The sequence below is a fragment of the Pimephales promelas genome, chromosome 25 (genome assembly GCF_988280905.1).
Source record: "Pimephales promelas chromosome 25, fPimPro1.hap1.1, whole genome shotgun sequence".
Taxonomy (NCBI): domain Eukaryota; kingdom Metazoa; phylum Chordata; class Actinopteri; order Cypriniformes; family Leuciscidae; genus Pimephales; species Pimephales promelas.
Window position 1 is genome coordinate 26,278,484 of NC_142793.1, and position 22,348 is coordinate 26,300,831.

Sequence of the window (22,348 nt, forward strand, 5' to 3'; positions counted from 1 at the left end):
GTTGTTGTTGGAATGAGGTTCGTCTCAACTGAAAAAAAAAAAAAAAAAAACCCGAAACGAAAAACAATACAACAGTTTTGTTGTGATATAAAAAATCTATCCTCTCGATTGATTCACAACCGTGTCGGTTCGAACGAATCATTTCAAAGAATCGGTTCAAACGAACGAATGGTACGGGAATCGGACATCACTTGTCTGATGAACTGAAACTCCCCGGGAGATACCGAGGGAGGAAGATGGCGGCCACTGACCGTTCCCGGTCCGAAGCGGCGAAGCAGCGGCGGCAGGATCAGCTGCAGCGGTGGCAGGGCTCGGAGACGGACCGGACCGGGGTGGAGGCGAAGAGCCAGTCCTCGGCTCCCGGAAACCGGCGGGCCCGAGTGCGCTTCGCCCAGGGCGCTGTGTTCATGGCCGCTTGCTCCGCCGGAGACCGGGAGGAGGTGGCGGAGCTCCTGCGACAGGGAGCTGATATCAATCACGCCAATATAGACGGGCTGACGGCGCTGCATCAGGTATCCGGACCGTGTTTGATTACACTAACGTTTGACTCGGTTTGGAAACTTTTGAGAAAGTTTACAAACTTTTCTTTACGCCTTTCTCAACTCACAGATGTCTTGAGATGATGAACTTGAAAAATATAGTTTAAAATATATCTGCCAACGGTTTTTTATATATATATTCATATTTCATACGTTTTTGAAAAAAAAAAACAAAAAAAAAAAACATTTAGGCCTATAGGCTACCATTTTTTATCATTTAAAAATTGAGAAATGTCTAAGTGATGGCCAAGTAAAAACTACTCAAATATTGAAATAGCCTACATGGGTGTGTTTTTAAACATATTTATGTCATGATTTAAATAGATTTTACTGTACGTAATTTGACCCCCCAAAAAACATGCCTTTTCATAAAGAAGTCAGGATTGAGTGTGTAAGTGTAAAGGGGTCATCTTTGTTGAGGGCTTGTCACAAGGAAAAAAATGGCTTCCACGACACTGACTTTATTTTGAAAGAGTTTTTAAGATTTAATATGAAAAAATATTAAAAATACTAAATACATTTTTTGTTTTCAAGAAAATCAGTTTCAATAATCCATTTTCCTCTGCCAGTTAGACTATACCACCTAGATATTTTATTAAAATGTAAAGTATCTGAAACTTTATTGCTAACTGTACAAACTCAGTGGAAGTTGTGATAGTCTGTTCTTCCCTGTTGTGACGTATAGATGTGAGTGAAAGGCTTCTGAACAAATGTGGGCGGGGCTTGATTTTATTCTCTGGAGTTGATTGCATGTTTGTGGTTTGCTATTGGTCGATCTCGTGTGAGTGACAGGTTGTCCCGCCCTCATGCCAGTAAACGCATCATCAGAGAAGAGATGTCGCTGCAAGAAGTTATTCGAATTAAAGGGATAGTGGTGTTGTCACGGTCTTGTAGCGGTGTTGTAGCAGTGATGTAGCGGTGGTGTTGTCGCGGTGATGTAGCAGTGTTGTAGCGGGGGTGTCACTGTGTTGTAGCGATGATGATGTAGTGGTGGTGTTGTCGCGGTGGTGTTGTCACGGTGTTGTAGCAGTGATGTGGTAGCGGTGGTGTTGTAGCGGTGATGTTGTAGTGGTGGTGTTGTCGCGGTGTTGTCACGGTGTTTTAGCAGTGATGTTGTAGTGGTGGTGTTGTCACGGTGTTGTAGCGGTGAAGTTGTAGCGGTGGTGTTGTCGCGGTGTTGTCACGGTGTTGTAGCGGTGATATAGCGGTTGTGTTGTAGCGATGGTGATGTAGCGGTGGTGTTGTCGCGGTGTGGTAGCGGTGATGTCGCGGTGGTGTTGTTGCGGTGGTGTTGTCACGGTGTTGTAGCGGTGATGTAGCGGTGGTGATGTAACGGTGGTGTTGTCGCGGTGGTGTTGTCACAGTGTTGTAGTGGTGGTGTTGTCGCGGTGTTGTAGCGGTGATGTAGCGGTGGTGTTGTCGCGGTGGTGTTGTTATAGTCTTGGACCAGAATTGTTGATGATGATGAATCTCATTGATCTGGAGTTTTAAATGGACGATATGGAGGATTTGTGTGTTGTTTGCGAGCGGTTCCTCCAGTAGCGGGGCAGCTGGTGTTGTCTGTGACGTCCAGGGGGAGTGTCCCGGGCCCGTCCCGCGGCTGTCGTGTATATGTGGCTTCTTCAGACTCCTGAACTGGCGTAGCAAGACTTTCCTCATATCTTCTGAGCTTCTTCACGGCTGGGTGGAATTCCTGTCGGCCCTTTTCATTTGGTGTTTGTTTTTGTTTTGTTCTCTTTTTTTTTCTTTCTTCCTCTCGGCTGTGGATGTTTTTTTTAATGATATGTTTAGGAGGGGTTATTTTCGACTTTTGGTGCTTCAGCCTTTTGCTTCAACAGTAAAGTTTACTTGGAAACCAGCTAATCCTGAGCTTTAACTGAGAAAAGACTATTCTTCACAGTCAGCAAACAATCATAGTGTGCTTGAGGTCATTGTTGTGTGGATCTGTGTCTTTATTGGCATCGATGGTTCCTTTAACATCCATGGAGTCTCTCCGTTCCACAGAAGGTTCTTTATAGTGGAGAACATTCTTAGATTATATCAAATGTTCGAAGCTTCTGTTGAAGAGAGGTTTTGCTCATATACACTCCAGTCTTACACATGCTTGAAAATATGAAACACGCTTTTTTTTGATCCAGTCAGGTGGTCGTGTGCGAGCGCAGCTATTGGCTGGAGGCTCTGCTGATGTCACAGCTTCAGTTCTGTGGAACCTTATTAACTTGAGTTTGCATGAATTCCCTAATGTGACACAAAGTTTTGTTTGACTGAACATGTTCAGGTCACATTTCAAGGAAATAATACATTATACTACAATAAATAATAAATTATATATTGCTTAAAGAAAAATTTAGCTTTTTGAAGGATTTGAAGTCTATTTTCCCCTCAAATTCAATTCTATAATGCAAAAAAAATATTTGTAGATTTTTTTAAATTGTGAAGTGTTCACTCAAAATGATAGTATATATTCGGCTGCATTTAATTGAATATATTTTTTTAGATGCAAAATGTTTTTTAATTTTTATTTTGTATGTCATTTAATATTTAACTTAATGTGAAATCTGATGGATATATATTACACTCACAGTAAGAAGATAATAATTTTAAAAAGCAATATACACTTCGATGTTGAGGCGAATATAAGTGTTGAAATGTGTTGTTTGCTATTTAGATTCATGTATAGTTTTGCGTTTACTAAATGATCTTGAGGAAACACTGAGTGCACATGTTAGATTTGTCTTTCTGTCAGCAGCAGATCTGTGTGTTTACTCTGTGTTGCCATGACCATAAATATGCATAATTGTATGAGTGCATAACACCAAATGGATCCACAGTTTCTTGACTACTAACTGTTACTCGGACTGATATTATTCTGGGAACACACAGCCTACTGTTGTGTGTGTGTGTGTGTGTGTGTGTGTGTGTGTGTGTGTGTGTGTGTGTGTGTGTGGGGCTCTGGACAGAATCAGTGTCACATCCTGTCAAAGACACTGTTTTGGCCTCTATACACACACACACACACACACACACACACACACACACGTCACAGATAGACTTACAGGAATGGTTTACCTTCTAATGCTGCTAAAGTAAACAGACGTCTCGCACACACACACACACACACACAGACGGACGGACGACTGAGCAAATCTTCTCTGAAAGGTTCTCAGAAGAAACAACATCAGAAGTCAGACCTCAAATGTTGAAAGCCGTCGTTACATGAATCTTTTTAGATCTTCACAGAATACAGCTTTTTGTTTTTGCAAACCAACGAACAAACCAATATATATATATATATATATATATTGTGCAAAAGCTTTTCTGTTGCTCATCCTAAATGCTGATTGGATAATACACTGTTCCTGTTCAATAATATTCCTTGTTTTATTCATTTATTAGTTGTAGTATTAGGATTTTAGGATTATTATTTCTCCAAAAAAAAATAAAGCGTTAAATGCTGTAATCTTGCGTTACATCTTTTAAAGTTAGAGCTAGTTAATGACAAAAAAAATGAAAACGAGATTCCACAGTGAAAATATATACAATATCAGCAGCAGATTAAATATGAACAAAAACAATAAATAAAATGAATAAAAAATAAAACTCTAATATTTGATAAGCAATATGTTTCCCATGTATATTGTCTGTGTAGTCATATTTGCATACATTGTTTGTGTAGTATTTTTGTATTGAACATCCATACTCTATATAGTACGTCTAATTGTTTCACTTCTATATCTGATTTTAGTAACACCGGTGTGTGTGTGTGTGTGTGTGTGTGTGTGTGTGTGTGTGTGATGCTCTTTCGCTGCTGATCCCGATCTCAGTCCTGTTGTCCTGTTGTTGCTCGGTAACGAGGATTAAATATAGTCGCTGCTCTTTAAGTTTTTCCATCGCTTCCATCCAAAGTCTCTCTCTCTCTCTCTCTCTCTCTCTCTCTCTCTGTCTCTCTCTCTCTCTCTCTGTCTCTGTCTCTGTCTCTCTCTCTCTCTCTCTCTGTGTCCAGTGAGCGCATGGAAAACATTCTTCATGCAGTACAAGCGGCTGTTGTCATAGGCAAAGGCCAGTCGCTCTCTGAGTCACACACACACACACACACACACAGTGACCCCGTGGAGAACTTCACACCTTCTCCATACAGAAGGTTCCCAGTGTTCCTCAGTGAGAACAGAGCGGCTTGTGTTCTGCTCAGGCGTGCGTGGAGGCTCCTATAGTCCCCTGGGGTCCTCGCCCGGCTCTCATCAGTGCGCTGTCTCTGCTAACGGGTGTGTGTGTGCTAACGATGGCCTCTGCAGATTATTAGACTGCTTTTAAACACTAGATGTGCAGTAACTTGTTAAATCATGTGACGTGCGATATATGCAATACGATAATGCTTTAAGTGTGTTAAATAAAACTAAACTATAGTGAAAATGATGTAACCCATGTATTTATTTGCCATTCTGTCTGGGAAAGCATCATTACAGCGTCTGCACATCAGTGTTTAGCACTGCATTAAAACTAATGTCATTGATGATGTCATTTTAACAAACACAATATACGGTAATATATCAACCTGAAAACTTAACAATCAAGAACACACACACACACCTGAAACTAGGGCTGATTTAATTAGATATTTTGTTATTAAAAATAAGTACAGAAAGGAAAACAACCAGCAATCCAGTCGAGCAGAGGGACGGATGGGTAAACAGTGCTTTACGTTGTCCAGGATCATTCTGCACATGTGCAGTGTGTGTACAGTAACGCTTCCCTCATGTAATGATCGTTTTGCCTGCAGCTGACGGCAGGACTCACGGAAACCTAGATTTCCCATCATGCAATATGACCTTGGCACCAGCAGTGTTGTAAAGTTGATGTGTGTCAATAGAGTTATTCAGCTGATAAGGGTGACAACATCTCACATTGGGTGCATTCTTTTACTTTACATGTGTGTGTGTGTGGGTAATCTAAGGTCAAAGGTTAAGGGCAGTGTTTTTTGTTTGAGGAACAGACTTGAATCATTTATTACTGATGCACACTATATATTAGCATTGATGAAACTGATGAGCATGTGTTTAATGTTATGTGTCAGGACAGTGTAATCCAGTGTTATTCAGTGTAATACGCTTCGAGAGGGTGTATGTGTGTATCGGGGATCAGTGACGGCTGAACCCTTGTTCACCATACAGCACTTGCCTCGAGTACCTTACTGCTATTATAAAACGGTGACCACCACAATACAAATATTAAAGTAAAAATAATATTAGTATTAGTGCAACTTTCATGAAGTAAAATCACTAAAAGCTTTCGTTCCACTGAAAAAATAGCGCAACAATGCTCCAGTGTGTAATATGCATAAAGCTCAAATAAACACAACATACACTGTAAAAAAATATATTTTCAAGATTTTTTTCTTCTGTGAATCAACTTAATTTATTGAGTTGAGAACTTATTATTTTGAGTTTCTGATGGTTAAATTAATCTCCTTTATTGTATTAACTCACTTTTTCCAGTTCAATCAACTTAAAATTTTAAGGCAACCAGGTTACTTACTTTTTTAAGTTAAAACAACAATATTATTTTTTTGCAGTGTAGGAACCGCAGCGTTGCGCATTGATGCAGAGTATCTATTATAGTTTTTGTTAATGTTTTGGTATTCAATTTTTATATATATTATTTATATATATATATTTTTTTTTTTCTGTAATAATTTTAGTAATTTTGTTTTGTGCGTTTGTCATTATTATTATTTTAAATATATATATTTAGTTTTTGCAGTACACACAATCCCACGCTGAAATCCAAGCCCTTTAACCGCAACAATATTCATCTGGAGCAAATGAAGCGAGTGAGTGAGGAGAGGCGGGGTCGTGTGTCACTCACTGTCAGAGAGAGAGAGAGTGAGAGAGAGTTTCAGATATTTCAGTATTGATTTCATGTATTGAAAAATCAATATTTTTGACAACACTACATCGCACTTAGTTTATTATTTCAGATGCTTTTTAAAAGACTATAATTGACATGTATATATATATATATATATGTGTGTATATATATTTATATATATATATTTATATTTATATATGTAAAACATCCTAACACCCTATATATATATATATATATATATATATATATATATATAAAGCATCCTAACACCCTGCCAAAGTGTGTAGTCGGAGTGACTGCGTTACACACTACAGCTGAAACACACACACACACATGTTTGTCAGATTGGTGTGTGTTGAAGCCCAGTATGTGGAGCTGAACGTGTTTCTCCGTGTCCTCAGGCCTGTATCGACGAGAACGCTGACATGGTTCAGTTTCTGGTGGAGAGCGGCAGTGACGTGAACCGAGGAGACAACGAGGGCTGGACGCCCCTCCACGCCGCGGCCTCCTGCGGATTCATCCAGATCACAAAGTCAGTCCCACTTCGGTTCTCAGAGCCGCCCACTAACACCACACGATGATGATGCGGCGGCCTCATATAGCCCATTTCACAAGATGTAAACAACACTGGTCCAGAAGCACTTCCTGTTTCAGTTTGTAACTGTTTTCTTTATTTCACATCTTAAAGATGTTTGTTTAACTTTTTGATTCAGTTTTAAATGTTCTGTTGGTTGTATTTTATCCCAGCTTTTATGTAGTGTTAAAAAACTGAAACAGGAAGTGCTTCTGGACCAGTGTTGTTTACATCTTGTGAAATGGTCTATACACTGTACCCGAAGTGCCGAGAAAACTTGGGAAAGGCACCTAACGTGTCCTCGACAGGTTAAAGGTTACCGGCTGTTTGTGTGTCCAGGTACCTGATCGAGCACGGCGCACACGTCGGAGCGGTCAACAGCGAGGGGGAACTTCCTCTCGACGTGGCGACGGAGGACGTCATGGCCAGACTGCTCAAAGCAGAGATTAAAAAACAGGGTGAGGGACACAAAGCCAAAATATATATTGCCCATATATATATTGCGATATGAAACAGTTTCTCCAGATTATCAGCTCTGTTTGGTGAGAATAAACTCTAAATGAAGAGTTCAGATGCAAAAGCCTCTAAGTGCCATTTGAAATTTTCTTCTTTAATAATGATTTTTATCAAGCTTGTATATTTAAGTTCAGTAATTTCACTTAAATGACAACTAATAGGTAATAATCATTGCCATTTAAGTGAAATTACTGAACTTAAATATACAAGTTTGATAAAAATCATCATTAAAGAAGAAAATTTCAAATGGCACTTAGAGGCTTTTGCATCTGAACTCTTCATATATACTAAATATACTGTACGTGCCGTGTGTCTGAGTGAGACGCTTCTCGAAGGGCGGGGCTTGATTGTGCCTGTGAGGAGTTGATTGGATGGTTGTGGTTTGCTATTGGCTGATCACGTGTGAGTAGGGTTGGGTATCGAGAATCGAGTATCGATTGGAACCGAGACTAACTTTTTGTTTTTCCCGGAATCGTTCAAAAGTTAAAATTTCGATTCCTAGTTTCGATATTCACAGTCCGCCGAGCGGAAGAAGAAACCGCTGAACACCACCAACGAAGAAGCGTCTACCGGAAGTGTTGGCATAACCACGCGAGTCGAACTTGAGTACGTCGCGATCCAAAGTGTGGCTTCGCTTTTCTAAAAATAAGGAAATCTCGGCAAAATGCAAAATTTGTGACAAAAGGAGTATTTTTACAGAAGGAGTATTTCCTTCAGAAAGGCCGTTGGTTAGCAAGGTTAGCTAAACTTTTTTGACCTGCCTCTTAAAAGAATCGGAATCGAGAATCGTTAGGAACCGGAATCGAAACAAGGAATCGGAATCGGAATCGTTAGGAACCGGAATCGAAACAAGTAATCGGAATCGGAATCGTTAGGAACCGGAATCGAAACAAGTAATCGGAATCGGAATCGTTAGGAACCGGAATCGAAACAAGGAATCGGAATCGGAATCGTTAGGAACCGGAATCGAAACAAGTAATCGGAATCGGAATCGTTAGGAACCGGAATCGAAACAAGGAATCGGAATCGGAATCGTTAGGAACCGGAATCGAAACAAGGAATCGGAATCGGAATCGTTAGGAACCGGAATCGAAACAAGTAATCGGAATCGGAATCGTTAGGAACCGGAATCGAAACAAGGAATCGGAATCGGAATCGTTAGGAACCGGAATCGAAACAAGGAATCGGAATCGGAATCGTTAGGAACCGGAATCGAAACAAGGAATCGGAATCGGAATCGTTCAAATTCAAACGATACCCAACCCTACGTGTGAGTGACAGGTAATAGCCCCGCCCACGTCTCAGAGAACTTATTTCCATTGGAAAAAAAAGATGTGCACTGATAAATAATAGACTATATAGATAATAATAATTTATAATAGACACTGCAATATTTCATAAAACGACAAGAACTGATCTGGAACCAAACGAGACCTTTATCTCACTTCCTCCTGTGATGTATATTAATATCATATCCAGAGAATGTCCCGTGGTGTCCGAGGAGGATTGTAAATGTTTAAAGGTTTAAATGTTTTCCAGGGATTGACGTGGAGCAGGCCAGGAGAGAGGAGGAGCGAGTGATGCTGCAGGACGCCATGGCCGTGTTGGCAGGAAGTGGCTCTCTGGTCCCTCATCTGAACACTCAGGCCACCGCGCTGCACGTGTCCGCCGCTAAAGGATACATCGAGGTGTTAAAGTGAGCGCTCCCGTCACCGACACTGAAAATAAAACATTAAATATCGAGTGATTTGCCCTCTACAAAGATTGCTGACACTCTCTACTGTAGATGGAGACACACACACACACACACACACACACCGATTACTGTTGATGAGTGTGTGTATAAATACACTGCTGTTCAAAACTTTGTTAAAATGTTTATGAAAGCTGCTTTTATTTGATCAAAAATATAGTGAAAACAGTAATATTGCAAAATATTATTAGCATTTAAAATATATTTTAAAATGTAATTTATTCCTGTGATCAAAGTATCATTCCTCCAGTCTTCAGTGTCACATGACCCTCTAGAAATCACTCTAATATGAGGATGTGATGATGACATCATGGATGCTGTGACACATTCGGGATTCTTTGATGAACAGAAAGTTCAAAAGAACTTGAATGTTTATTTGTAATAATGTCTTTACTATTTTGTTCATACAACTAGCCAATCAGAATCTTTCTGTGAGCAATTTTGATCAATCAATTACTGATTTTTAGATATATATTGAGAATCGTTGGAGAACGCATCCAGTCCATCAAACCCTTTAAAGGGTTAGTTGACCCAAAAATGAAAATTCTGTCAGTATTACTCACCCTCATGTTGTTCAACCCCGTAAGACCTTCGTTCATCTTCGCAACACAAATTAAGATATTTAAGATATTAAGATCGCTCCTGCATACTAGTCCATAGGCTTCTTGAGGGAATGACTCGAAAAGTCATTAAAGACATCGTTAAAATAGTCCAAGTGACTACAGGGGCTCAATCTAAACTTTATCAAACGACGAGAACACAAAAAAACAACAAAAATAACGACTTTATTTCAACTATTCACTTCCTTCTCCATGAGCCTGTAGTCAGTTAGCGTAGTGTGATTGCGTAAAGCTACGTCACACGAAGGCTCACTATTGGCCGAAGCTGGTCATGTGTGTGATGCGTGTGACGTCCAATAACAGAAGCTTACGCTATTAAACTAGTAACCTGACTCGAGCAGACGGAGAAATAAACCAATAGTTGGAATAAAGTCGTTATTTTTGTTGTTTTTTTGTGTTCTCGTCGTTTGATAAAGTTAAGATTGAGCCGCTGTAGTCACTTGGACTATTTTAACGATGTCTTTAATGACTTTTCGAGTCATTCCCTCAAGAAGCCTATGGACTAGTATGCAGGAGCGATCTTAATATCTTAAATATCTTAATTTGTGTTGTGAAGATGAACGAAGGTCTTACGGGGTTGGAACAACATGAGGGCGAGTAAATACTGACACAATTTTCATTATTGGGTGAACTAACCCTTTAAAGTGTGTGTGTGTGTGTTAGGGTGCTGTTGAAGTGTGCGATCGATGTGGACAGTCGGGACAGTGACGGCTGGACGGCTTTCCACGCGGCGGCTCACTGGGGTCAGGAAGAGGCCTGCAGTCTATTGGCTGAACACATGTGTGACATGAGCGCCGTCAATAACGTGGTAATCATCCGAAACGGCTTTATTTGGCAAAATAAAATATCATGATTCCAGAGCCATTAAATGTATTTAATTTCTCAGTATTGTGTATTTGTGTGTGGCAGGGCCAGACTGCACTGGACGTGGCCGACGAGAACATCGTGGAGAAGTTGGAGGAGCTGCAGAAGAAGCAGAACGCTGTGAGTGTGTGTGTGTGTGTGTGTGTGTGTGTGTGTGTGTTTATATGGATGCTGTCTTATCAGCGGTCTGCTTTATGTTCAAAGAGCGCTCGCTCTCCATGCACATGAGCAGATATCTCAGTCACATGAACATCCAAAAACAACAGCGTGTGTGTGTGTGTGTGTGTGTGTGTGTGCTGTACAGAGTGAACATCATCAAACACACCTCCACTCTATATTCAGAAGGAGGAATTTTCGTAGCATAAATGTTGGAGTTTGTGATTCTCAGTGTTAATGCTAAAGCGTTCCTGCTTTATTTCTAGTTGCTAATTCGACAGATAAAAAAACGTTTGATATTTCCCCGTATTCATGCAAATAAAATGATCAGTGTGTAGTGACTGCATCTGTGTGTGTGTGTGTGTGTGTGTGTGTTTCACTCCTAAAGATGCGTTCAGAGCTACAGAAGATCAAGCCGCCCGTCATCGAGACCAGCCCACCGGTTTCCATGGCACCAGCTCGCCCTCGCAGGTAAACATCACACGCCGTCCAATCACAAATCATGTTTTATTTATTTATTTATTTATTTTCACAATTTAACATGTCCATATAGATTTCATTATTTATTTATTTTTTTCGTTTACATTTTGTTATTGATTTTATTTGAATTTTAAAGTTTATAATATAATAATAATATTATAAAATAATATATGTATCAGTATTATTTTACTAATATTGAGATACTATTTTAATTTCTATATTTTCCATTTTAGTCTTTTATTATATTTTTTTTAAATATGTCCATATAGTTTTTATTGTTTTTTAAGTTTTAGCTCTCATTGATTGGTTGATATGCTGTGGTTATATTTTACAATTTTTATGATTTTTTTTTTTTTTTTTTAAAGTGAAAAAAAAATATTGTAAAAATGTACATATATTTGTTTTAGTAAAAAGAAAACATATATAGTTTTAATAAATTTTTATTTAAGTTTCAGCTCTCACTGATTGGCTTATTTGCTGTGGCAATTTTTAAAAAAAATTCTGTTGATTTAATTAGAATTTTGAAGTTAAAAAATATATTTGGAAAATAATATAATATAATAATCAGTATTATTGAGATTCTATTATAGTTTCTAATAATATTTTGTATTAGTTTTGTATGTCCCATTTTATAACAAAGTTTTAGTAATGTGTTTTTTGAATATGTGCATATAGTTTGAATGAATTGTGATTTGAGTGTTCGCTGTCGCCCACAGGACGTCCATCTCTCGCATGAGCAGCAGAGAGAAGATCACCCTGCATGAGCGAGAGAAGCACGCTCCGCCCACTCTTCAGACTCCGCCCACAGAAGAGGATGAAGAAGAGTCGGCGCGCACAGCCAGCCAATCCAAACCCTCCAGCAGCTCCAGTTCAGAAGAAGAGAGCGAATCAGAGAGCGACGCAGAGTCAGGTGACCAGACCCCGCCCATTTTTATTCTCTAAATCAAAAATGTATTACTAACAGACATTAGCGAACCGTTGATGTGTGTGTGCGTGTGTTTTCAGAAAAAGCAAAAACTCGAGAACTGATCAACAACTTGAACAACAAACGCAACGCGGCGGCCGTGGCGAGCTCTGTGCCCAGCACTGCCCTCAGCCAGGGGAAAAAGGTGACCAATCAGAGCCAAGCAAGAGTCTTGTGCACTAAACTTGACCAATTTCCAAATCAACCATTTAATGTTGATTTTCTGAATGCAGGTCATATTTTCTGAATTTCAAGTGCTCATGTACTAAATTATCAGTGCTAAATCTAATATATACTGACAATAATATGGCCACCAATAGGCAATTCAGACACAATAACTAATGATAATACAATTAGCAGTAATAAAAGCCAATAATTGTTGTGGCTGTATTTAACTATTTTCATTTGTGAAAAAAAAAATATAATGTAATATAATCAGTGTCGTTTTAGTTTCATTGAGATAATATGTAGTTTTGTGATAGATTTTTAGCTTTTGAATCGTTTTCATTTTAAATTGAGCTGAAGTTTTAGTCTTTTTGTTTGTGTTTTGTCATTTAGTGTTGTAAGTATAGTTTTTATTCTTTTTATTTTGCGAATAAATTTTTATTGAATTTCACAACATAACATACACTTTACTCCAATCCCAACGCCTCCACAATAACCCTGGCGGTCGGTAAAAAATAAATAAATCCCGTTAAGCATAATGCATATACTATAACTTCACACATCTATAGCCTCTTCAATATCTCCTTCTTTAACAAATCTCAAGAACTTGTTTTTATTTTAGTTTTAGTCATTTTGATACATCAAGTTATGCTAAATGAAAAAGAGAAATGTTACTATGGCAATCGGCTAAAATAATTTTTTATTGTTTTTTCAAATTATGAAAATGTTTTTAATCCATTAATATTTAATAATGCATAATAGTAACCATGTGATACCAATCTAATATTTGGTTATAATAAAGAGTGCTGTGTTTTTAGGCTGAGCCCGTTCGGGCCCCGGTGAGCGAGGCTCCGGGCTCCTGGAGAACGTCTCTGCGTAAGGCGGGAAGTTCTGTGACGCTGGGCTCGGCCGGGGCCTCTGATCCCACCACTGAGGCCCTCAAGGACCCCGACACCAAACTGGGAATGACCCGCTCTGCATCCAGTCCCAGACTGAGCTCAGAAACTGAAAATAAGGTAACACTCTTACATATCCTGTGTCTGGACGGTAAACCACAGTAATGTCACTGGAACTATAGCAAAATCGAATTCAATTCTAAATAATTCTTCATGCTCCTCACAACCGTTCTTTCCCGATCTGAGGCGGATGAATCTTCAAATTGTTTTCCTGGAATATCTCCATGATGTGTCTTCCTACATGGTTGTTTTTCACCCGTGGGAACATTAATCTTTATTGAAAGTTGGCCATATATGTTGTCGAAATGTAACATTTATTTCGAATTTGGTGTCTTCTTGACTGAGAAACGACATAAAGTAACAAAGTAACTTTAGGGTGCATATTCTACCAAGATATGTGACTTCCTGCTTAGTGTGACGCAAAATGAGGAGTTTTACATCATTATAAGCAGGAACTGCAACACTGAAATCCTTATTGCTCTAGTCTCAGGGAAACTGAGGGAATAATGCACAACCATTCAAAAATATGACTGGGTTTGTAACGATACAGAGCTTAATGCTAATGGGTGAGCTGTCCCTTTAAGAGATGAAAAGCCACACACTCTACATATAACATAATGATCACTGCAATAATGATCCAATCACAGACTCTTAAAGGAGTAGTTCTCTTTAAAAAAAACTTTAGCTGATAATTTACTCACCGCCATGTCATCCAAGATTGACCCTTTTTTCTGTCGAAAAGAAATTAAGGGTTTTGATGAAAACATTCCAGGATTTTCTCCATATAATGGACTTCAATGGGAACCAAACAGTTCAAGGTCCAAAAGACACTTTAAGTGCAGCTTCAAAGGGCTTTAAACGATTCCAGATGATGAATAAGGGTCTTATCAAGCGAAACGATCGCTCATTTAATTAATAAATAACAAAGTTTAAGTTTTATAAGCACAAATGCTTGCTTTGCTCTGTTCTGTGATGCGCGTTTGTGACTCTCCTGTTCATCAAAATGAACGAATCTTTTTTTCGAGTCATTTGGTTCATTTAATGAACAAAATGAACAAATCTTTTTTCAAATCATTTGGTTCATTCATTCAACAATAAAAATGAACGAATCTTTTTCCGAGTCATTTAGTTCATTCAACGAACAAAATTAACGAAATGACTCGAAAAAAGATTTGTGCATTTTGATGAACGAGTTCGAACAGGAGAGTCACGTATGCGCATCACAGAACAGAGCAAAGAACTGAGTCCCATTGAAGTCCATTATATGGAGAAAATCCTGGAATGTTTTCATCAAAAACCTTCATTTCTTTTCGACTGAAGAAAGAAAGACGTGGACATCTTGGATGACACGGGGGCGAGTAAATTATCAGCAAAAGTTGTTTTTTTAAAGTGAACTACTCCTTTAAGCATTTGCCTGTTTAAATGAAGCCACTTTGTTTTGGCCGGACAGTGTATAAATGAATTTGTAAATATTAATATGTTGTGTGTGATGTGATTCAGGAGCCCAGGTTAGCCCGTGTGCAGCCCACCCCGTCCAGGCGCTTATTCAGCATCAGCGACACCAGCACCAACCCCGACAGCTCCAGCAGGTACACACACACACACACACACACACACACAATCTCCTGTTTTACACTTCTCCAAGCTCATGTGTGTGTGTGTGTGTAGCTTGTTGAGCCGGAGCTCTTCGTACACTCGCCGATTGAACAGCCAATCCACTGGAGAAGTGTCGGGTCCGAACCCCTCGTTACCTCGCAGCTCATCTTACGGAAGGAAACTCGACGACCCTTCAGTGACCTCTGGACTCAGTCGCCTCAATAGTCTCCTGGCTCAGAGGTTGGTGTGTGTCCGATGGTGTGTGTGATGTGACGGTGTCTCCCGCATGGCTCTGATCCGGCGTCTCTCGTAGGTCGGCTCAGGAAGAGGCTGAGAAGAAGGAAACCGTCTCTAATTCTGAGCCCACGACGACCACATCCGGCGAGCCGGAGACCAAACAGAGGCGCAAGTGAGTGTGTGATGATGTGTACACCACTGAGGGATCACACACCTTTATCCTGCTGGGATAAACATGTCTTGTCCACGATCCCTGTTCTTTCCTCGACACAGCACAACTCAGAAGTTTGGGATAAATGTACGATTTGCGAGATTTGCATTGTTTTCATTGGCTGAAGCTTGAGTGTTTATGTGTGTGTAGGTCCTATCTGACTCCGGTGCGCGACGAGGAAGCGGAAGCTCAAAGAAAAGCCCGATCCAGACATGCCCGTCAGTCCAGACGCTCCACACAGGTCAGTGCGCCCTATGACCTCCAGCCCAGTCCTATTCTTGTTCACTTCAGTTTCTAATGGTGTTCGTTAAAGGTGCAGTGTGTAATGTTTAGCAGCCTCTAGTGGTGAGATTGTGAATTGCAACCAACAGAAGTTACGGTGGCCGACAGGAAGTGATGTCGTCGTCTGAGACCGCAGGAGTAGCCAGTTCAGCAATGAGGTTTCTTTACAAAGAGAAATTAATAAATACCGATACCGATTATTACAGATCAAATAGACCGATAACCGATATTTTGACCCGATATATATATATATATATATATATATATATATATATATATATATTATATTTTAGCCTATGTCTGGTGTAAAACTGTAAATTAATGTCAAAATTAAGTTTTGACAAATACTTTCTTTAAATGATTTTAAACATATCTTTGAATATGAGAACTGATAATAATAATAATAATAATAATAATAATAATAACAAAGTGCAGGGAGCACCCAGCAGCATTCTGTAAATATTTTGTAAAACTTAAAGACTCTATTTTAATGTTTAAATAAAATTTTAGTAATCAAAAAGCATTTCTAATTCATTAAAATCATTAAACTTATTCAATTTATTTACAGTTTAACAAAAATTACATTAGGGCTTTGACCTTTTCAAAATGGCGGAGAGCACCGCGAGAGTCGTGAATGGTAAAAATATATATAATTTAGAAAATATACAGCATATTATTTACCTTTTGAGTTTTGATAAATCATTTTCTTGCTGTTACAGATGACTTAAGCAATCTAAAATAGTTTTAGGTCTGGATCTCCGTCTTTTTACCACATTATGACAACAAAAGCACGTGAACGCAACACACCGGTAAATACCAGTTCACAAGTGGAAAATATCCTATTTACCAAAGCATCAGTAAAGCCATGTTATTGCGGATATTATTGTTTTTCAGTGTTTTATTCGCTGACTTCAGCTCGCTTCTTCGCATGAAGAACAACATAGTGACGAAACGCGTTTGTCCGTTTAGGGCCACCGTAGAAACATGTCAATGTAAGGATAATGGCTCATTCTAAGGTAATAAACACAACGGTTCATTATTCAAGCTCTTTATACACCAGTTCTGGATATGATGTTGCATTTCTGTAACAGATCCTCCTGAATATTACACACTGCACCTTTAATTAAAATAACCTGAAATAAAATATTCATATTAGCCTTGGATGTATTTGACATTAGTTTGGTTCGTTTTTACGTGATATTTGGCAGAACAGGTCAATCTGAAACAGACAGTGGGCGGTGTGTCTAAGGCTATATGACCTTTAACCCTGAACTTTGACCTTGACACGGAGAAAACATTTGTGTAGAGCAGTTGCAGTCACACACAGCTGGAGTCCAGACATCTCTTGTGTTTGCCCTTCAGGGAGTCACGCTCACGGACCTGCAGGAAGCGGAGAAGACAATGAAGACGGAAAACAAGGGAAAGGAGAAGAAGGAGGAAGAGGAGAAGGAAGCCAAGCAAAAGAAGGCTGAGGAAGGGGTGAGAGCGGTTCAGTTTAATCCAAATATCTGTTTGTTCTGCACTCACTCAGCAACCAGGCACAAATATTGAAGGTTAAAGGTCAAATTTACTTTCTCAAACTGGACGATAACTGAATTGATGTGTGTACAGTAGCAGAGTTTGGAAACAATAATCATGTGTGTGTGTGTGTGTGTGTGTGTGCAGGAGGTGAGCTGGCGCTCTCGTATCGCTAACCTGCAGAAGTCGGATTTGCTGGGACTCACACACCCCCCTGGTGCTCCACGTCCTGACAGACCAGGTGACCTTTCACCTTTAACCCCGCATCACTGGATTTCATTACACAACACTGATATGTTCAGGTATCTCTCTCTGTAACACTGTGTGTGTGTGTGTGTGTGTGTCAGATGCAGACAGCGCAGCCGCAGACATTGAGGAGCGAGCGAGGGAGCGCAGGAGAGCGAGAGCGAGGAGGAGAGGAAAGACTGGAGAGGTGATGAAGATGAGGTCATGTGATCAAAGAAACAGATTCTGCTGGATTTAAATGTTTACTGGTGTGTGTGTGTGTGTGTGTGTGTGTGTTCAGGGCGATGACTGCGACCCCAGTGGAGAGGAGGAGAGCAGTGGTGGGCGGGACCCACAGGTCTGACCAATCAGCATGCACTTTTAATTGATTGACATATATATATATACACTGTTTAATGCATGTTTTTAATATATAATATGTATAAAATATATTGCATGTTTTTAATTGATTTAAAAGTAATAGCACTTCATGAGGGGAATATATGTTTTAAGATATTCGTGATATTGCAATATAAATTATTATTTTAAATATTTATACTACTGATTTGAAATCTATAAATGCATTTTATGATCAGTATATACTTTAGACTGATTAGTATATTCGAAATATGAAATGATGTACTATTTTAATACATTTAATTAAATTAAATTTTAATGTGTTCATGTATTTTAATGAATCAATTTCAATTGTGTGGATTTGTTTGTTTTTTTTTTGCTGACATGTTTTGCATCTCCCTCCTGCAGTCAGACAGACACGTGAGCAGCAGGTACGAGTCTGACCTCTGACCTTTCTCTTTGTTTGATGTCAGCACGTGTCCTCATTCTGTGTCGTGTTTTCTTGTCTCAGGTTTGATTCGGTCTCGAACGACTGTATCGTCACGAGAGGATCGGAGTCCCGGGACTTTAAGAAGGTCTGAGGGGTTTGTGGTTAAACTGGTTGAGTCAGCAGGTGTGTGTGTGTGTGTGTGTGTGTGTGTGTTAAACGACTGTGTCGGTGTGTTTCAGTTGTTTGAGGAGATGTCCAGAGAGAACCGCCGTCTGCAGTCACAGTTATCAGACACACAGAGAACCATTTCACTGACCCGCGTGGAGCTGGAAAAGGCCACACAGGTGCACACACACACACACACACACACGCACACACATATCATCATGATAGCAGTGGCAGAAATTCACTTTTTGCAAAATAACTTTTTTTTTTCTTGTAATAATCGGAAAACTATTATTATAACTTATTTATAAATGTATAAAAACTTATTTACAGTTATTTAAAAACGTATTTAAAATAATAAACGTATTTATAAGTGTAAAAATTTTATTAAATCACTTACTCAATAAATAAAAGGTACCTAAAATCAAATATTAAAGTAAATATTGAACAATTTGGAAAAGTACAAAGTAAATGTAAAAATACACATTTAAGTAGTTTAAATGATATATATGATATGATATACCATTTAAACTACAAAATGCAATTAATCAAAATAAATTCAAAATAAAATCCAAATAAATTCATATATATATATTCTAATGTTTGCTGCTCAGCTACTGTTCGGACGCTCCTGCTTACTGCTCCATGCTTTGCTCTATCACTTTAATATTTTTGATATATTTTATATTGGTATATCTTCTTCTACTGTCAGTGAAACCGCACTATATTCTGTATTTGTGTGTGTTGCAGAGGCAGGAGAGGTTCACGGACTGCACGGCGCTGCTGGAGATGGAAAAGAAGGTGCGTTTGCAGAGTTTGCAGAACATAAACTCGCTGAAGTAATGACAAACATATGGACGTTTTCAATCTTGTGATGTCATTCCACATGCTTGTTTTCTTTCTGTCTCAGGAGAAAAAGATGTTAGAGAGGCGAGCCGCTGAGCTGGAAGAGGAGTTAAAGGTGAGCACATGATCACGGGAAGGCTTGTTCTGATTGGCTCTTTCAGTCCGCTCTGCTGCTGATTGGCTCAGAGGCGCCTGAAGCGTTTCTATCCACTGAAATGTCGTCAATGCATTTTTTAATTCTGTATCGCTGAGAGCAATACAGCCCACTCAAGTTAAACCAGTTTAACGAGGCGTCTGCCTTACACACAGTCACACTTCTGTTAATGTGAGTTTCTGTCTAACTAACTGTCATGTTTGCTGGTTTCTATTTCTAGTTTTTCTCACAGTTAAATCTGATTGGTCCTGCTTTATATAACGGCATAATACATCAAATACTGTGTGTTCTGGCTTTGAGTTTGCAAAATAATATTATATCAAAACCTCAAAAGATGAGGCCAAACTAAATCATAATATAATTACAAAAGCTGAGATTTAAAAATGTATATAATAGAAAAATAATAAAACCTGAGTTCGAAACTGACAAAGTGGGCAAAAAAAGTATTTTAATATTGATTTTATTCATTGTTATTATTGTTCATTTTTATTGATATATACATGACAATAGTTTTTTCTTAGTGGCCAGTGAAACCAAATTAATATATGAACATTATTAATATAACTGACATAATGAGATCAGTGGCCAAACAAAAGCTTATTAGTATTTAATTAATATTCATCTTCTTAAACAAAACAAACAAACAGTGGCCAAACAAAAGTAATATACTAATAAATAATGTAGTTGGATTACAACATTATAAATATAAATTTAATGTAAATGATTATTAATGTATGTGTGTATACACAAAACACATGTATACATTAAAAAATTAAAAATTATGTGTTTATTTTAAACATATGTATATTAAATTATATTTAATTATATATACTTTAAAAAAGTACTTAATTGAGGTTTTATTAACTACTAAAATTAAGTAATTGACAGTTCCTGGTGAACGTCCAATCAAACTAAAATGTTAAAGAAAAATAATATATTAATATTAAAAAATATATGTTGTATGGACTACTTTGAGAGCCCCTGGTCACAGCATACTTTCATTATTTGGAAAACGGCTGCTTGAACATTATTCAAAACATCTCCTTTTTCTGTTCCCTGGAGGAAATATGGTCAAGTGTGTTTATATGGACATGAGTGTGAGTAAATGATGAGAACTGACATCATATCAGTGTGAGCCGGTCTTCCAGAGGTAAAGATGTAAAGCTGTGGTGTGCGTCTGCAGGTTTTAGGAGATCTGAGAGCGGACAACCAGAGGCTGAAGGACGAGAACGGCGCGCTCATCAGAGTCATCAGCAAACTCTCCAAATAGAGCGAGAGAGAGAAAGAGAAACTAACACACACACCCCACACACACACACACCAACATCCTTCCCGAGAGCCAAAGAAGGGAAAAGAGGAGGAGAGGAACGACAGAGAGGAATGTCCCTCTTTCATGACGGGATCTTTTACCTTCCTGCAGGACTGTGTGCGTGTGTGTGTGTGTGTGTGTGTGTGTGTGTGTGTGTGTGTGTGTGTGTTTCATCCATGTTCTCAGGAGGCCAACAAGCGAGGAGGAGATGCAACCGAGCTGTCTTTCTCTCTCACACACTCGCACTCGTGCACCACATTCCCATAAGCGTGAGCGCACACACTCCACACACACATTCCACGAGTCTCAGGCAGCTGAAGTCTGCAGTATTTTTGCATCTTTGCACAAACACACACACACACACACACACGATTGAGAGGTTCTAACTCCACTAAAGGTGTTCTGAATACGCCAGCTCGACAATCATCCGCTGACATCGGTGCAGATTTTCATGCTTGTCGAAAACACGCCGGGCTGTTGTTTCGCAGCTAGTTATGCTATGCATCTTTTTTTACAAGCGACACGTGTGGCGAGTGATGCGGAAATGTCTTTTCGTATTTTTTACCCTCATCTGATCCATCCCTGCTCCTGTCGTCGAGGGCTTTTGTTTATTGTGTAAATGTACAAATATTACGCATTTGAACCCATAATTCTATAAACTGTAACTTGGTATCCGCTCTGTTTTCTCCACGTGTTGTTTTTCTAATATATGAAATGACTGTTGGCACTTAATAAAATATCTGTGTTTGTACTGTAGTGCCTGTTTATTGAGGTGTTACGGTTTCTCTGCTGTGCTTTATTGTTCGAACTGTTTCAACATCATCTTGAACAGCATTTGTAGGCGTCATAATGAAGCTGTTTGCAAACATTCGATTATTCAGAATTATTAGTTATGTTTGATTTCATCATAGGTGAATCACGCTCGATTTGGTTGGATATTTGACAATTTAATTCGGAGTTATTGACCGACACACTTGCCTACTTTTGATTTTAAGTTTCAACTCCTCAATTTTGGGCATCATATCTGTGTTCGAACTTCGATTCAAATTATTCGTAGGCTAATAAGCACGTTTGTTTTGAAATTTCCGTTCAGCTTTTTAGGCCATAAAAGGTGTTCAAAAGTTTAGGGGAGACCAGGGACAGTTGTAACACTTTTTGCAATTTTTAGCAATACATCAAAAACCATTTATACTGGAATATCCAATTTGTTATATTATAAACTTCAATCAGTCTACTGCTGAAACAATGTATTAAAGTGGTTTTATGAAATATGCATAGGTTGCAAAATTAATTTCAATATAATATCTCCACTGTTACAACCGTCCCAGTGTACAGGGACGGTTGTAACATATGTCAGGGACGGTTGTAACATGTCTAAAATATAGGCTACATAATGAATTAAATGATATAACCTACTCAAAATGGAAAATATTATGTATCAGTCATGTTATTGTGACTATTAATTTATCCAGTATCCAACTCTGGGAAGTGTCTTTGATCCCTGACTCCTCTTCTTGTGGAATCGGTGCTGGGTCACATGGCAAATGCCATATGATGACATTTTAC

At 38.8% G+C, this 22,348-nt stretch overlaps 1 protein-coding gene across 1 annotated transcript; it reads left to right on the plus strand.

Moving 5' to 3' along the window:
* Positions 1-182: 182 nt before the first annotated feature.
* Positions 183-21,538, plus strand: LOC120474043 (protein phosphatase 1 regulatory subunit 12A). The gene is made up of 24 exons (XM_039664196.2): positions 183-512; positions 6,806-6,936; positions 7,318-7,436; positions 9,034-9,190; positions 10,531-10,675; positions 10,777-10,851; positions 11,276-11,358; positions 12,084-12,277; positions 12,373-12,476; positions 13,315-13,512; positions 14,953-15,041; positions 15,121-15,288; positions 15,362-15,457; positions 15,647-15,737; positions 17,141-17,257; positions 17,444-17,537; positions 17,644-17,729; positions 17,823-17,879; positions 18,287-18,309; positions 18,390-18,453; positions 18,548-18,652; positions 19,224-19,274; positions 19,384-19,434; positions 20,657-21,538. Exons 1-24 carry the CDS (start codon positions 237-239, stop codon positions 20,741-20,743), a joined length of 2,661 nt encoding a protein of 886 aa, XP_039520130.2. The 5' UTR covers positions 183-236; the 3' UTR covers positions 20,744-21,538.
* Positions 21,539-22,348: the final 810 nt, after the last annotated feature.